At 38.8% G+C, this 17,547-nt stretch overlaps 1 protein-coding gene across 1 annotated transcript; it reads right to left on the reverse strand.

Moving 5' to 3' along the window:
- Window positions 1-6,307: 6,307 nt before the first annotated feature.
- Window positions 6,308-16,872, reverse strand: CGSP1 (cortical granule serine protease 1). Its single transcript, NM_214471.2, is given in 12 exon segments — window positions 6,308-6,575; window positions 8,665-8,813; window positions 9,169-9,206; window positions 9,209-9,436; window positions 10,233-10,449; window positions 11,026-11,211; window positions 11,620-11,739; window positions 12,899-13,012; window positions 13,688-13,825; window positions 15,238-15,348; window positions 15,988-16,146; window positions 16,720-16,872. Coding segments are annotated over 12 exon segments (1,737 nt in total). The 5' UTR covers window positions 16,823-16,872; the 3' UTR covers window positions 6,308-6,401.
- Window positions 16,873-17,547: the final 675 nt, after the last annotated feature.

Consider the following 17,547-nt stretch of genomic DNA (forward strand, 5'->3'; position numbering starts at 1 on the left):
TTCTGTTTTGACTCAATAAGACATAAAATATATTTACAAGGGGGTGAAAATCCCTCGATGGGCAATTCCACATTTGAGGAAATTAGACAAATTTGTATTAATTAAAAACAAATTGTATCTCACCTCTTTAATAAATAAGTTTTAGAATTTGCAAACGAGCTTTCTCTCTCTCTCTCTCTCTCTCTCTCAACCTATATATCGATTTTCACTATCTATCTCTCACTCCAAGTCTCTCTTTCCGCCTTTACCCTATCTTTCTTTTCTCTGTCTTTGTATCGTTCATCAAGTATCTTTGAAAAACAAATGCACACACAAACATTTTTTGTTTAATGATATGATTTATTTTAATGAAAGCTACAATAATTTATTTCCCGAAATGTTTTCATTTCCAGGTTACTTTCGACGTAGATGCAGTTTCTTAGCAACCCATCGCTTAACACGCCTCCATCTACTAGGCCGATGGAGTTTGGTGATTTGACTTTGGATGGTATTGAGGCTAGGGCGATGGTCAGGATTATCAGCCATGCACTGAGCTCCTAGCTTGGACAGTTCTCGAACCGCGGGAGAACGGTGACCTGCAGAAAGGAAGAAATAGAAAAGTAAAAAAGGCGTTACAATATATTTTGCCACTGTTTCTATACTTCATATACTGCATAATTATTAGCAGAATTTATATGTAAACATCAAAGCTGGATGTGCTTGCAGCCCTACGATACAGCGCAATCGTGAAATTGTATAGAAAAAGAACTGTGAGTAATTTTAATATTCAGACTGAGCAACTTTCTTACAAAGGATTAGAATAATGCATATGAATTTTTTCGTAAACCTATCTCTTTTTATGAAAAAGATAACTATAATTACGAACTTATACTAAGTATGAAATTCGGTTTTTACCTCCAAATATCTCTCCCATATCGGAGAGGATACGGCCGACTGAAAACACATCTGAAGCGATGGATGCTGGCTGCTCATCCAAAACAACCTCAGGTGCTATATAGTCTGCCTCTCCTCCATGTACATACGCCATTTTGAGTTCTTTGGAAACTCCGACCATTTTCGCTGGGGCGGTGATCGTACTTGCCATCCCGAAGTCGATGATGACGGCGTTGTATCGCTTGCCGCGTTTTTCCAGGAGCACGTTGTCGTTCTTGAGGTCATTATGGAGAAGTCCGTGATCATGGAACTCCATCATGCCCTTGACGATGTCCTCTGCGATCTTGACAACGTTGTACATCGACAGCGATGGCGGTTCGTGGAGAGGGTAGCCGGTACCCGTCTTCTTACACCCCACGAACTCGACGGCCTGGCAGAGTTCGTTACCGAGATCAAGGGTACCCCAGAACTTGGGAAAGTAAGGGCTGCCTGACATCAACTGTTGGATCATTGCCTCCTTTGTTGCTCTGGTCCTGGTTGCCTTGAGTTCTTCAACCATTTCACCAGGCGAGGCGAAGTCGTCTGACCATGACGGCTCTTTGATGGCAAGAGGAACGCCTGTGGAACGATGACGTGCTATCACAACCCGACCATAGCTGCCCCTTCCAATTTCTTGGAGCGAAATGATGCTCTGTGAAGAGAAAAAATTATATTGAAATTTAAAGCAAGCTTCTCAGGATCAAATAAAAGACAGCAGTAAATTCCTTGTGTTTGTCATCAGTATTCCAACATCGCTGAGAATGGATGACATAATGTTTCCCAAAATCTTTTAGCTTACACTTTATAACTTCTGAGAGATGCTTTTAATGAGGACTTTAAAAAAGTCCATCCAATGTTTCAGTGGATATATCGGTTCTTGCTAAGAAATCTCCCCCTCTATTTCTATCTTTAGGCCGTCACGGATCATGATGCAACTTTTCTATTACAAAAAAAAAACAACTTTGACTTTCATACCTTTACAGTCCATCCCATGTCAAAGGTCACGAGGTCATCAAGTATGAGAGTCTGACATGAGACCTTAGGTTGTGGCATGTGGATGACCTCTTCATCAACACTCTTGTTCTGATGGGCCGATATCTCTGGCTCAAGAGTATAACTGTTTTGAAAAAAGAGACAAGAAATTTCAATCTAAAAGGTTATAAATAAATGCCACCAAAATCAAAAGTTTTCTCCTTTAAAATGAATATAAGTGTGTTAAAAGTGGATGCTAAGGCATTTGAAGATCCTTAAGTGCATGACTATCTAATTCATTTCATGTAAAAATGTATTGCGATCTTTTTACTCAGCAATATGCATGATGGCTTTCAAATATTGTGGGCATCATTATTCTTAAGCACAACACTTCTACTCGACGGTAATTCATTTATGTATCACAAACAAATTGAATTCCGAACTTAAATGTTTAGAAGGGGGGGGGGGGGGAGAGAAATATTTGCCGCACCTCTGTTTTTGGATGAACGTTGAGATTGCAGAAGAGTTGGTTTGCTGGTCTTTCGACTCCTGGGGGAAATCTCCGCCGGGATAAGCTTGGGCTTCTTGCTGAGCTTTGACCAGTACGGCTTTGACTATCTCAATGGCTTGAAGGATTTCATCCCCGTGGTCGGACACTGGTCCCAGGGCTAGTCTTTGACGGCGATTTGCCATCCGTTGAGCCCTCCGCTTTCTCTGAGCTGACATACCGATGTCTACCATTGTCAGAGACTTTACGATTTATCTACGAACAAATTAATATGCAGTTCTAGAGTGAATTTTTTTTTTTTAAAGCAATAGTTCTCAAAATATTCGACCACATTTATTTAATCCATATTTCTTTGATTTTTTTTTGTCCGTACATAATTTTTCTTAATTTGGCTTAGGTCTACCAGACATACTGGATTTAAACTTGAATTGGGTATATCATTAAATTCGCGTAACATGGGCCTTTAGATAAAATACATACAACACCCAACATATAAAATTGTTTGAGAATTGGAATTTTATGGTAACTATATATTACTATTCAGTTTATTCCAATCCATTAGGGTGTGAAAAATAGGGAATTTTGACTGAATTACCTGATTACAAAGTAGAAATCTCGGGAGAAAATCTCTCTTGAAGAAAGTGATTAAATTCGCTCGTTCAATGAAGAAAGTTTCGAAAGCACTTCAGAAAAAGCAACATATGCACTCGGAAGCTAGATCAAAACTGAACACAACGCGCAACGGTTTGTTGTCTAAAAGAGACCATTCGACGCGCACCCATACCCACCATTATGTCGTCATCGAGGAAAACTTAAAGCCAATCAGAACGCAGTAAATCTCTACCCAGTGAAAGCTAGATCGTGGTAACCGGTTCGCGTAGCATCATGAGGTCACAGTGGTTGCGCGACTTCCACGCATGCGCTTTTCATCTATCAGAGCTCATTTGGCAGGTTGAATGGAACTTTGGGTAGAAATACTCTGGGTAATTAATTATTGGAGGGTCGATAGGGTAATCTGCCCCCTTGATTTAAAACCAATTAAATCAAGGCAAATATCTCGATTGTCAAATACAGTGCTTCTGATTATACATATCTATAACTATGTGATAGGGGTCATAGCCAAGATAAATCTAACATATTTATTTCTTCTGATTATATGCGTGTTCCCAGCGACCCCCCCCCCCCCCCATTTTCAGCAAAAATCCGGTGTGTCAAGTCAATACAGGTCGACCTTTTTCTTTTGTTACGAGCCGGAGAGTTTGGGAACACGAATGGTATCCCTCCCTTAACGGAGTGGGAGGGGGGACTAGGAGTTAGCAAAAGGTCCCAAACATTCACAAATAGTGGCAAAGGATTGGCAAATAGATGCTAATCTTTGCTAAAACTGTCGCTAACATTTGCTCACAGTCAGGGGCGGCGCCACAGGGGGGGGGGGGGCAGGGGCGGACGCCCCCTATCGTTTTTAAAAAAAAGGATAGAAAAGGAAGGAGAAAGAGGAATAGGAGAAGGAAAAGGAAAGGTAAAGAAGGAGAAGAAACGAAAAGAAGAAGAAGAAAAGAAAAGGAAGAAGGCCAGGAGAAAGAGAACTATAAAATGTAAATTATGACGTAAGGGGGGGGGGGGGCGGGGGAGAGGGGAAAAATAAAGTTAGAGATAATATAAAAAAAAGCAAGCCAAATCAGGCGATCAGATTAAGATGCGTCATTATTACATTTACATTACCAGAAGTTCAAACATTGGTTTACGATGAAAAACCTTTTACCAACTGAAAAAAATCAAATTAATCCCTAGTATCTTCTAAACCTGATTGTTCAATGGAAACTACAAATATTGATCTATAACAGCTCTTCTGAAAAATATGGTGACACCCCCCCCCCTGCGTTCTTGTTCATATTAGTTGAACTTAAGACTGTTTTTAATTTCAATTTAGCAAAAAGTGTGCACCAAATCAAGCCATTTATGTATCAATTAAAAACAAAATCTTCAACTTCTGAGGGGGCACATTCCCCCCCCCCCCTTCAGACACCCCCTTGCATTTTTTGTTCCTGTTAGTTGAACTTAAGACTGTTTTCTTTTTGATTTGGCAAAGTCATTTAAAAACAAAATCTTCAACTTCGGAGGGGTACATCCCCCCCCCCCCCCCTTCAGACACCACCCTGCGTTTTTCGCCCTCCTAAAAAAATAACCTGGCGCCGCCCCTGCTTAAAGTTACTAATAGTCGCCAACTGATTTTCGCAAACACTTTTGCAAACATTCGCTCAAATGTTGTTTATTGTCGCAAAACATAGCTATAAAAGTCGCTAAATGTCGCAGAAGCGATCCCTGATTTTCGCCAACATTCGTCAGAAAAGTTGGCGAATCCAAATTCGCAACGTTCCAGCATTCGCCGCTCAGTTAGACACCCTTTACAGAGGATAAAACCTTGCAACATTATGTGATGTTGCTTTGTAGCACAAGTACTTTTATTAGTAATTATTCAGGTCGTCAAAAGTAGCCGATGTTTTAAGTATGCCTAATACTTGGATACCTAAATAAAGTGGTGTATTGTCCGATTTTTCGGTAATAAAAAAATTAAAAAATCAGTATAATCATGCACTATCTATATTTCTGTCAATTTGACGATTACTTCATACTGACAAAAAGAGTAAGGAGCACACTTTACAATTGAGCATTTTACAGATTCATGAAAATAAAAATAAATCATCTTTCAATACTTCTTATTGCTACCCTTCACAGGGGAGAATAACATTTGCCAAGGGTCATGACCAACCGATTAGGATTTTTTTTTTTAAATAAAAAAAACAAGCAAAATTCTCAGTCATATTTGGTGGGTAGGGTGGCAGTAGCCCCATTAATAATCATCATTTTTATTATTATTATCAGCATCATCTTCATTCTCGTTATTATTGAAAAAAGCTACATCATCAATAATTTCATCGTCATCACACTATCATCATCACCATTATCATCCTGACCATTGTTTATATTATCACACATCATTATCATCTTCATCCTCCTCCTCATCAGTCATCACCATCATCTTCATCATCATAAGCTGTCATCATATCATCCTCCTCCTCCTCCTCATCATAGTCACCATCGTCTTCGTCATCATCATCTGTTGTCATCACCAGCCACCATCATCATCATCAGCAGCAGCAACTATCATCAGTGTCATCAATTAGCATTATCACTTTTGTCAATATTATAACGATCACCATCATCATCATCCTCACCCGTCTCATCATTGTTATGTTAATGAAAGCAATGCATAACAATTTAAGTTTGATTTTCTTTTCTTTAATGCATTGGCATCATTTGAGATTGATGTTTCAAATTTAGATATTCATGGCAAATACACAAGTTGGCAAAGACATTAGGTGATATTGATTCATTCATCTTACCAATTATTTCCCATTCACTATAGGTACATTCACAATAATTATGCAGGGGAAAAGCACATCTTCTACCAACATGGAAAATTCCTTCCTGCATGTATTCCTTAGTTTTCATTTCTGCTTCTCAATGTTTTCTTTTCATAAATTTGGCCCTCTCATGTGGAGTTTAAGAAAACAAGTTCAACCTTTACATTATTCGGTTTGATTATCCAAGTCTTTAAACTTTTTTTAAATACATTGTAGCATGCATGAAAACAAATACCATAAATAAGGTCAACTTTTTTTAGGTTAGCCGTGGGCATAATTTTTTTTTTTTTTTTTTAAATTAAAAAAAGAAGAAAAAAAAAACCGAAGGGTTTTTTAAAAGGTTTTTTAGGGGGGTTTACACACATAAAAATACCAAAGGGGGGGGGGGGGGGTTAACCCCCAAAACACCCCTTGCGTACGCCCCTGGGTATACACACCGGGTTTTGTAGGCGAATCCGAAATAAAATGCATCCTCAAAATTTAACAAATAAATAGCGATACTAAGCTGAAATTATAAACATGATTTTAACTAACAAAGAAAAAAATAGAGAGTCATTTAAAACATGAATTCAGACAGGCATTTATTAATGATAAAGATGACGGTAGACCATCTCATGTATCCAGTGTAAATAAGATGATACCTTGGTGTATACACCGGGTTTGTTGGCGATGGCACAGCCGTGACCCCAGCTAGTAATCCCCACCACATACCAGTGATCGTCAGGTCCGAGGCAAGATAAAGGTCCTCCGGAATCTCCCTATATGGATGAGAAAAGAGGCATGGAAATAATTCATGTTTGTACGAGATTTGTCAAACATATTATAAATTTTGGCATATCATCCTTGATACAAAACTTGGAAATCATATTGAATGAATATATCAGGCAAACGACAGGCTTGGGTATAATTAAAACCTCCTTCCTTCTACAAACCAAAATGCTATCTTTTCTAAGGATCTGGAAAGCTATCGAAAAGACAACACTGTAAGTATAACCCCTCCCACTCTTTCTCCCCCCCCCCTCTCTCTCTCTCTCTCTCTCTCTCTCTCATTGGCGTATCGAGGGGGGGGGTGTTTTAGGTGTTCAAACACCCCCTTGGCAAAAGGGGGGGGGGTGTTTTGGAATTTTAAAGACACCCTTTATCTGTGATTCAGGTGTATACAAATCGGGGGAAATGATGTTTTATTAGTTTATTTCCATTTTGAGATCGCCTTGGTCTAATACTAAGTATAGCTATTCTTGTTGCTTATTTGTCGCAACAATATGTGAGATGTTCGGCCTACATTATACCGCGCGCGTCGCTGATGTCAGTAGATATTCCCATTTCGTTCGCTTCAGTACGGGTATCCATATGATGGCCGAAGATGGCACGCGCATGCGGACATGCGCACCTGCACCTTTTACCGTTTTATACTTTAAACGTATTGAATATTGATTGTCCATATTTAGTCATATGTCATAAGTCATATCTGTGCATGTGGAGAGGGGGTGGGGCTCGGGGGGCAGTTGATACACCAAATGAAATTAAAACGTGATTTACTTCTAATTCTTTACCAGTGATTTACAAAATGTTAATGTTGCTGCCTGAAATGATTTTCCGGGGTGTTTCTCTCACTTTTTACCCATTATGCCAGAAGCGGCAATCCGAGTGGGGGGGGGGGGGGCATGTTTTCAGGTACTCCTGAAAAAAAGAAAAACAAATTGTCTACATATATATAAATATATATATATATATATATTTGTATACGTAGTGCCCACACTACCACCCCCTCCCAACCCCTCCCCCTTAAATTTCGGGTGCCAAAAATATTTTCTTTTAGAGCTCACAAGGGGAGGGGGAAAACTGAATTCAGACAAGGATTAAGAGTCGAGAACGGTACAATGAATCGTCTTATTTTTCTAATAATTTAAAGAAACGTCGAAGCTTGTGCGCTTCGCGTGGGAGGTGGAGGAAACGGTACAACGAATTGTCTTCTTTCTCTAATAATTTAATAAAACGTCGAAGATTCCGCGCGTAGCGCGGAGGGGAGAAAACTGAATTCAGACAAGGATTAAGAGTCAAGATCGGTACAATTAACAATGAGAGTTATCGTCTTTCTTTCTCTAATAATTTAATGAAACGTCAAAGGGAAACTCCCCCCTCCCTGCACCCACCCCCTAGGGAGCGCGCTTTGCGTGCTTACTACCTCCCTTTAAAATAAAATCCTAGCTACGCGCTTGCCCCTCTCAATCCCCCCCGCCCCTCCCCACAAATTTCGATCGGCGTGATTTTCAAATTTCAGGCCCCCCCCCCCCCTCCTCTATTGGAAAATCCTGGATCTGCCACTGTCTTAAACATCCAGCTTTACAAAATCCTGGATACGCCCTTGCTCTCTCTTTCTCCTCTTCCTCATCATCCTTCTCTTCCTCCTCCTCTCCCCTCCTACTCTTCCTCTTTTGCTATTATTCCGTTGCTACCCCTATATTATTATGAATGACCTTTTTTATGTTGTAACGATGTTATTCCTCTTTAATTCATCATTTCTCGTTTAGTTGTTTACTTTATTAAAATATACTATAATAATTATAATTTTCTTCACCACAACTTTCTTGAAACAGACTCACTTTTGATCAATAGAGCTAAACATTACATATATACATTTTATTTATAAATATACATACTATTATACTTACAAGTTTGTTTAAACTTCCTTTTTAGTCTCCAATTTCTTAATTCCAGAATTGTAAGATTATGATTGTTTCATGTTACTTTTGTATATATATGTTACGGTTTTATGATTGCAATAAATGAACCTGAACTGAACTAATACATACATTTTCCTAACAAGAAATTGAAGTTCTTGATTACCTGGCATGCATCGATACCGCCTTTCAAGTAGCCAGCACACAACATAGTCCTCTCGATCTTGCCATTGTAAGACCTCTTAAAGTTACAGATCCTGCGTGGTATTAGAGGTATCCTGGCCTCGTGTAAGACTTTTGGACTATTTCCACCCACTGTATATAGGTAAAATGGGGTTTAAAACTGAATTGTGATATTGGCCACGAAACGACAAAAAGGGGAAGATTTATGAATTGATGTATTAAAATGGAAAAGAAAAAAAAGATGGAATTGAGAAAAGAAGATAAGATAAGAAAAGATGAAGAAGAAAAGGAAGCCCTCAACGGAGTAAAAGAGATGCAGAGATATCACAGGGTTTGAACAAAGCAACGAGAAAGATGATTATAAACAGAGAGAAAATTGATGGAAAAGAGAGGGGGAGGATGGGGAAAAGGTATTTATGGGGAAGTATTGGAAGGAAACAGAGGTTACAAGAAGAACAAAACCAGTACACCTAATGCTATGACTTACTCTCTGTAACTCCCCATCCCGAGATATAACACTCTGTCTTTTGTTGAGTTTCATTCCTTGATCCAAGCAAGCCCAATTGATCTGCCCCGTCTCCTGTTGTACCGGCTCATCCAGGATTAGGAGAGCGATATCATCGCTCACGCCACCGCGCTCGCCGAACTTCTTATGGACGATGATCTCCCGAATGAGTCGATGTTGACTGCCGGTCTCGGGAACGAAGTCGACCGAGTGTTTTCCGAGGTGAACCTGCCATCTGGAAGTTGCCATCCTACATTTTGTTTTAGAAGAGACGAAAAATACACTATAAAATGATAATAAATCACTTTGTTGAATTGTTTTAATATCAATAACGTTCAACTTTGTAGAAACTCTTCACGATATTTTAAAAAGAACGAACAGCTGTGGGGAAAAACCCAGATAGGCCTTTATGATAAACAAAAAAAACCTCTAACATGAAATCACTAAATTGGGGTAATTAAGATTGAAATGAGTCAAGTTTAATTAAAGTTAGAGCATTTAAATTAATTACTGATTTTTGACAGCAAGGATTTTCGTTTGATATTCAACAGTTCAAGAATACCTTCCATCTTCTGATGACTTTAAGTCTACTCTGAAACATAAATGGGGAAAATGTTAAGTTTAATCAAATGTGAACCAACTTATAGAATGAATTATTCAAGGAGAGAAGGAATTTTTATGAACGCGGTTTGTTTAATTAATGAATGGACTTAATGTTCTGGATACGAGGGTATCGGGCAACTAAACATTTCTATCGACCCCCTCCCCCCCCCCCCCCTGAAAAAAACGACAATAATAAATTGTGATCCCTTATTACAAGATCTTGTCATATGTTGTTGCCAATAATCAGAGGAAGTAATCTGTTGCAGCTTTAGCCTTAATGCATGCACGCCTACCACCCCACCCCCCCCCCCCCATCCCGACTATAAGAAAATCAATTTGGAAGCCCTCCAAGACTCACTCAGCAAAGGGGATGGGCGTGGTTTTCACGGGGGTTTACACGAATAATCTGTGCTTTCGTTGGGGCGATAAGAATACAAACTAACATGGGTCCCATGAAGCAATGTGCCGCCGTGAGCACCACCTGCGGATCGATCAGCGTCCCGCCACACACGAGTTGCCACGATCCGCGTGTTCGGTAGAACAGTTGAGCTTGCCATGGCCAGTCTCCAGCTGTGGCTGGTTGTCCGCCTACGATACGCTCCGCCAGAGCTAGGCCGCCGTCGCGGAAATGAATGTGACTCTTGATCCCGCATGCGATCACTATATTTTAATAAAATAAAAATGATTGAAAGAATATTGTTCTACTTACAGTTTGAAATAGTTTCAGATTATACTTAGAATAACAAATTATTGTGGACAAAATATGGATGGAAAGATTTTCCCTTGAAAAACACGAACAATTTGCTGGAAAATCATATAGATATCATGGAAAGGCGTAAAATGCAATGTTGTGTCTAGCTGTGTCTCGCATGTGACGTCACGAATCTCGACACAGGAGGCAGATAATCTGGATCTCAAATTATCATGAGTTATTATTACTGCGGGCCTCTAAATATATTTTGAAGAGGAAAGTTGTTGATCAGTAAGGCTTCCCCTTCGCAATATCATGAAAGAATATGTATATCATGATAGATATGAATTGTGCATCAATTCAAAACACTTTTGATTCTTCGGGTGACTACTTTAAACTCATCAGCTTTACGTACGATATCATTCATACACAGAAAAAAGATATGTTTGATATTGATTTTTTGTTTCTATCAACATGTAAACTTTTAAAATGCCGATTTCCTTATTTCATTGAAACTGCACTTATAGAAAGTCATGCTTACTTACCATTATCATCGACGCAAGCAGCTTTTTCACACTCCTCCTCTTCCTGGCTTTCACCAAGGCATCGTCCACCAGGTGATGCACAGAAACGACTCCGTGATCGAGTACCAAGACCACAAGAAGGATGACACTCACTCCAATCTCCCCACGACGACCACCCGTACGACCCCGTCCAGGCGAAGTCGGTTTCTGACCAAAAGTAAATAAATTGTGATCTAAAAATGATGATTTATTGCTCGAGAGGGGACATGGATTATTGACAAAGCCAATTAGGATGAGGACGTGGGACATCCATTCCACTAGGTCATATGCCTACATAGTCATGCTTTCTGGTCATATCTCTATTAATAGAAACTACATTTCAATTTCAAAATGACTGTAATCGCAATTCAAGGATAAAGTATTTGAAAGAAACGAAAATGAAAACAGAATCCCTTCTTCCAAATACCTCCTGCAATAATAATGAAAATAGCAGGAGAAGAATGCTGCATTATTCAGTGGTATCCGTTCATTTATGCCGCTGTCGTGGCATATCCAGCAATAACTATTTTTACAAGAAGGAAGTAGATACTTATGAACGGGGCTAACTATGCTCACCACAATCTTCTTCGTCCGTATCATCACCGCAGTCGTCATGGTTATTGCATCTCCGTCGCTGAAGGACACAGAAATGGGTGTGTCCACACAGGTAGGACCCCTTCCAACACCGCTGAAATACTGAAAGTGTGAACAAAGTAAATGATCCTTGCCAAAAACCAACAGGAATGAAATTGTTCATCTTGCTGTTTAATTTATTCATCCTCTTGAAACACAACGTATTTTTAAAGTTTTTGTTATAGAATAAGAAATACTTAAATACCTCAAAGTTGCTAGAATCAACCTAATTCAAATTTAAACTGTATACAGGGTTCCGAATATATATAGAATGTATTTTGAATACGTTGTTTTTGGAAAGTATATAAGAAAGAGATATTGTAGTTGTAGGCCTATACCTGAAAGATGTCTAAAGATGTCGATCTATCTATCTATCAGGCTAAAGTTCATCCAGACGTTGGACAAAGCCCTCCTCATAACATTTCCATTCTCTTCTGTCTCTAGCTGTCCGAGTCCAAGCGGCCGTTCCCATGTATGATGCTAGGTCATCTCTCCATCTTTTCTTTTGCCTTCCTCTTCATCTCTTTCCCATCCTTGGTTGCCATTCTGTTAAACGATGTGTCCATCTATTGTCCTGAAGTCTTGCTACATGCCTAGCCCATCTCCACTTTGATTCTCCGACTTTCTCCATGTCTTTAACCTTTGTTTTCTGGCGTATGAATTAGGGATTGATTTTGTCTCGCAGAGATAAAATGTGACATCTTTCTCTCCATAGCTCGTTGAGTAGTCACAAGCTTCTGTTCTAGATCCTTTGTCAATGACCATGTTTCTGATTCATATGTCATAGTTGTTAGAATGCATTGGTTGAACATTCTTCTTCTTAGTGAAATCATTGACATGGGTATGTTTTTATCGGTCAACATGTCTTTGTATCTTCCAAAGTTCACCCATCCTGATTTTATTCTCATCAAAACTTCTTCTTTTGTGGTGTCTTCCATATTCAAAGTTTGTCCCAGATACTTGTAACTGCTCACGCTTTCTAACGTTCGACCTTCTCTCTCGATGTTTACATCTGTGTCATACTTAGTCATATACTTAAGTTTTCTTTTTGCATTAGGCCAAAGATGTCTAAAAGAGATTTTAAAACAAAAATCATAAATTAATATGTGTTATTGTCTCTGCTTCTGCTTGTTGTTTAATTTTTTGTTGTTTGTTTTGGCTCTTTTTGTTTGTTCAGAAAAGTGAATCAAAATCATCTTTGATTGTTTAATGCTTGTCTCACCCGTTCCGCACCATCCGCTCAACTCGTCCGCCATATCTGAGCAGTCAGCGATCTCATCACACACCCAAGGCCACTTTAAACATTTCGATCCTCCATCACAGGAAAAACACTTTCCTAAAGGGAATGATGAGACAAATTTATCAGAAATGTTTAAAGAACAATGTTATTTGTGTGATTAATATTACCATTATACTATTAGAATTGTATTCGGTTATAAAATGTAAATGCGTATATTTGTTTTAAAAAATGATAAAATTAATGTGCCCTTATTACGTTATTCCTCCTCCTCCTCCTCCTCCTCCTCCTCCTCCTCCTCCTCCTCCTCCTTCTCGTACTCTCCTCCTCATCGTTAACATCTATAGTAATCAGTAATATTTGTATCAATCATTCAACGTTAATTTACCACGCATTTACCAAGCATTATATACTTTGAATAATGATTAATGATTTTTTAAATATATTTTGTTTGCCTAGGATATAGCCTCGCCTCATCCAGGGGCGGATCCAGCCGGCGGCAGGGGAGCGGGCAAAAGAGGGGGCCCAATTCGTGAGAAAATATTTAGCGGCGAAACAGCCAGCCGGTGAATAAGCGGGGGAAGGGGGGGGGGGAGGGGTAAGGAGCACTCTTTTTTTTGCCCCTGAAAATTTGAAAATCGTGCCGGCCGATAATTCACTTAGTGTGGGGGGGGGGGGTAGTGAGCAACACCCTGGATCAGCCACTGGCCTCATCAGTATAATACTGTTCTGCCTGAGGGCTATGCATCATCTTTACGGATGACGCATTCCTACCATTTCTCGCGCTGCACAGTTCGTCACTTTCATCCAGTCCATCAGAGCACTGCTTGGTGCCATCACATATTTCTCCTTCCTGGACACATCTAGTGCCATTGTCGCAGGAGATACGAGGACATACTTTGGATACTGAAGCTGCAGGGGGGGGGGGAGACAAAAATAAGATGATTATAGTCTTGTTCAGTCGGAGGCAAGTTACCCTAGGGTAAAGGCCGTGTTAAGAGCTTGTCGGGGTAAATATGGCGAGGTAGGTTTGAGTTTGAGTTTGAGTTTGAGTTTATTAACAACAAAAATAATAACAAGTAAAACATAATGTATCAAGCATGATAACATAATGTATCAAGCATGATTACATAAAATATAACACCAGATCGATAACATAACACATGAATAATATAAATATTGTTTGAAAAAGTATGTCGTATACAAATGGAATAAAATATTATGTGTATACTTTTGTTAATTTTTCCCAGTTAAATCATGAAAAATGTGAATTTTGATAAACTATTTATATAAAACTCAATAATTATGAATATAGAATATTCAGAAAATAGTATAAATTCTTCAAAGTTCATAAAATATTTTGTGAAATGTCATGCACGCAATATGATACAAGTCATATAACCTGGGCAAAGGCATGGGGAAATCAAGTTTTGGGGAATAAAAAGGAAACTAATGGGATAAAGCTATATAAAGCAATTGATAAATAGTGAGGACATGACGTCACAAACTGATAACCATCTTGGCATTTTGTGTTGTGATTTTCATTGTTCCAAAGCTTTACCTACTTGTTCAAAAATTCATAACTTTCTTATTAGTCATCCGATTTTGCTAAAACTTTTTCTGCTTTTATTGAAAGGAAGTGATTTTTCGAGTGGACTTGTCCTTTAACAAAGCAGTTGGACAAACTCTGTGTATAGATGGCTCTGCTCTCATTTACACCCGGGAATATCTGTCTCTGCGTAAGTTACTCTGGTCGGTGGAAGGTCGTGTTAACTTTCTCGTGGCAAGTTGGTCCGGGTAAGAGCGTGTGGACAACTGTTTGTGTGAGTGAGGTTTTTACTGCTGCCGGGATTTACTTACACCGACTAGCAAAACCCCGTCTGAACAACACTAATGTATACATTAACAATTTATGAGAAACTTCATGTGGTCAAAAAGAAAAAGATATGTTATGACATGGTGGCATCAAAACATGTATGCATACAAACTAGCGTGTAAACGCAACCCCATTTTCAACTTCGAACCCGATTGGATTCTAACTCTTTCTAGTGCCTTTAAGGTACGGCATTAACCTCACGAGTATCTTTTTTTTTTAATTTATCTATTATTTTTGTAAACCTAATTGTTCAATGGAGCATATATTCATAAGAAAATAGCGCAGTTTTTTAAAAGTGCGTATATATATATGCCGTGTATTACAAAATAATAACGCACTTTATTAGCTTTTTTGTTAATGCATCTGATTGTGCGATATTGGGACATACTTAGGGCTTAAAGTTTGATTTTTGTTTTGTTTCATTTATTATAAACCAACTGCTTCTTACCGTGATTTTCACAATATTGAAGGTCTTCATCGCTGCCATCTTCGCAGTCGTAGAATCCGTCGCACATCCATTCTAGCGATATCATGTTATCACCAGACTTACACTCGAACCCTGCCAGGTAAAACAGAGTAAAAATAAATGTAAACAAAAACATTACATGAATGCTTATTCTGTTGTTGCCCAACGGGGGGGGGGGGGGGGGGGGGGAGGGGTAATGAGTGAGCACCAAAAATACCCCCCCCCCCCCCGTGGATCCGCGTCTGCCTGAACCATAATATATTTCAAAAGTACATTATGTTTCACAACATACGCCTATTAAATAGGGATTGTGCTTTTTAAGCGATGATGGAATAATAAGACAGAATAAACATTACTTAAACTTACCTTGGATATCGAATTAAATCAAATTGTTATAGTTCTCTAAGAGATTGTGCTTGCATCTCTGATTCTTTTTGTATGCCCATGTGGATTTTTTTTTCTTTTAAAAGTCTAGAAAAGCAATCGTGGTAGGTACGTCGGAATTCCGTTATAAAGAACATCTTAATAACAAACTCTCACTTCTCCGTATTTTATTATTCTTATAATTTGTTTCGGATCTTTTGTTTTTGAATTTCACTGTAAATCATTCTAATACTAGGTAATTGTATGTATAGAACCTGATGTCCTCTATGCAGTATACAGTACCATTCAACTTCGGAAAAATTCCTATATAGATAAATGTCATCAGATTTTCCAGTGAATCGTACATACCGTCATATTGGCATTTAATCCCTTCATCTGACAAATCACGACAGTCACTATACCAATCACAGGCTAGATAAGCGGGGATGCATGACCCGTCATCGCACTGGAACTCGTCCTGGTAGCACGATGACGATTGGCGACGTGGTCGTCTGATGGTCATTTCTCCTGAAGAATGAAATATGTTTTTGAACTGTGGATCACATAGCTCGCGGTTCGAGTCCCGCTACGGCACTAATGTCCTTTGGCAAGATATAAATTTACTTTTAACATTCTCCAGCCATGGGTTAAACGGGTACCAGTAGTAAGGAATTTATTGAATGCTGTTCAGCACCGAAATCGGTAGCCTAGCAGAACCTGTGAAATTGCGTGGTGGGTATATGCGCTATAAAAATATCCGATATCATTATTATTTACTAGCCTACTTCTAAAATTGTTCTAGTTCTTGTTGTACTTTTCCTATTCCTACTCTTGTTTTCTTCATTATTTTTCTTCTTCCTCGTCATTCACAATCACTATCATCAACACAACCCAAAAATCCTTCTCTACCTTCTATTAATGACTTGTCATTTAAGGAGGCTACTTTCTTAAACTTGTTCTAGAAACAAATTTACTAAACCTTTGCTCGAGCTATTTCTTGCAAGCCTTTAAAATGATTCACAATGCATTGCACCACATCAACTCGTCCATGTAAATGTTGTAGGCCTATGTGTTAATCAAATTTAGAGTTTGGTAGCTTACCGTTTGTCCGGCTGTTGCAATCTGCTTGAAGAATGGTGACAACGATGACGAGAACGGCTAAAACTTGACGTCTTGAAATTAAAAGCAAAGTTGACAATGACATCTTGTTTCAAACGTTCTAAAATATTAGCGATATTCAAACTGATATTTAAACTGTGACGGTAATTTTATTAGAGAGCCGACAGACCAGTCTTTTTTTAACCATTGTAAATTATCTTCTCGCGTTCCGACATCAAAGATAGGACCTTGGAAATCCATTGAAATCTACTAATTAGTATCCAACATACCATCTTAGTAATGCATTCTGATTAATGTGTGCTTTCTATCTCCTAACAACGTGACGAGGCATGCCATTCAGCTGTTTCAAAACAACAGATTTCCTTTTGTTAATTGACCTTTTTGGGGTGTTTAATACTGGAATGGCTCGAGGTCTGTGTCTCTGGCCAACCTTGGGCAATCTTCCAATTGGTCGCTAAGAACAACCTTTGTCCTAAAGGCTTGCATAAAATGATTGGTTTGAATGGTCTGCTGCCATTACATTATTTAAGGGTGTATCTCACTGAACCCCCCCCCCCCCGTTCATTTTTTTTTTGTTATGTGTGTGTTTTGAAGGAAACCCCCCCCCCTCCCTCGCTTTATTTATTTATTTTTAATTTTAAAAAAAATGAAAAATGCTAATGGGTGACCTAAAAAAGGTGACCTAACCCCCCCCCCCCTCAACGGAACGAAATGTTGATCGGTCAAATTTTCAAATTTCTGGAGCCCAGTGAAATATGTTCCCCCCCCCCCCCCAAAAAAAAAAAAAAAAAAGAAAAAAAAAAAAAAAAA

This window comes from Strongylocentrotus purpuratus, unplaced genomic scaffold (genome assembly GCF_000002235.5).
Source record: "Strongylocentrotus purpuratus isolate Spur 01 unplaced genomic scaffold, Spur_5.0 spur5_contig_867, whole genome shotgun sequence".
Lineage (NCBI taxonomy): Eukaryota > Metazoa > Echinodermata > Echinoidea > Camarodonta > Strongylocentrotidae > Strongylocentrotus > Strongylocentrotus purpuratus.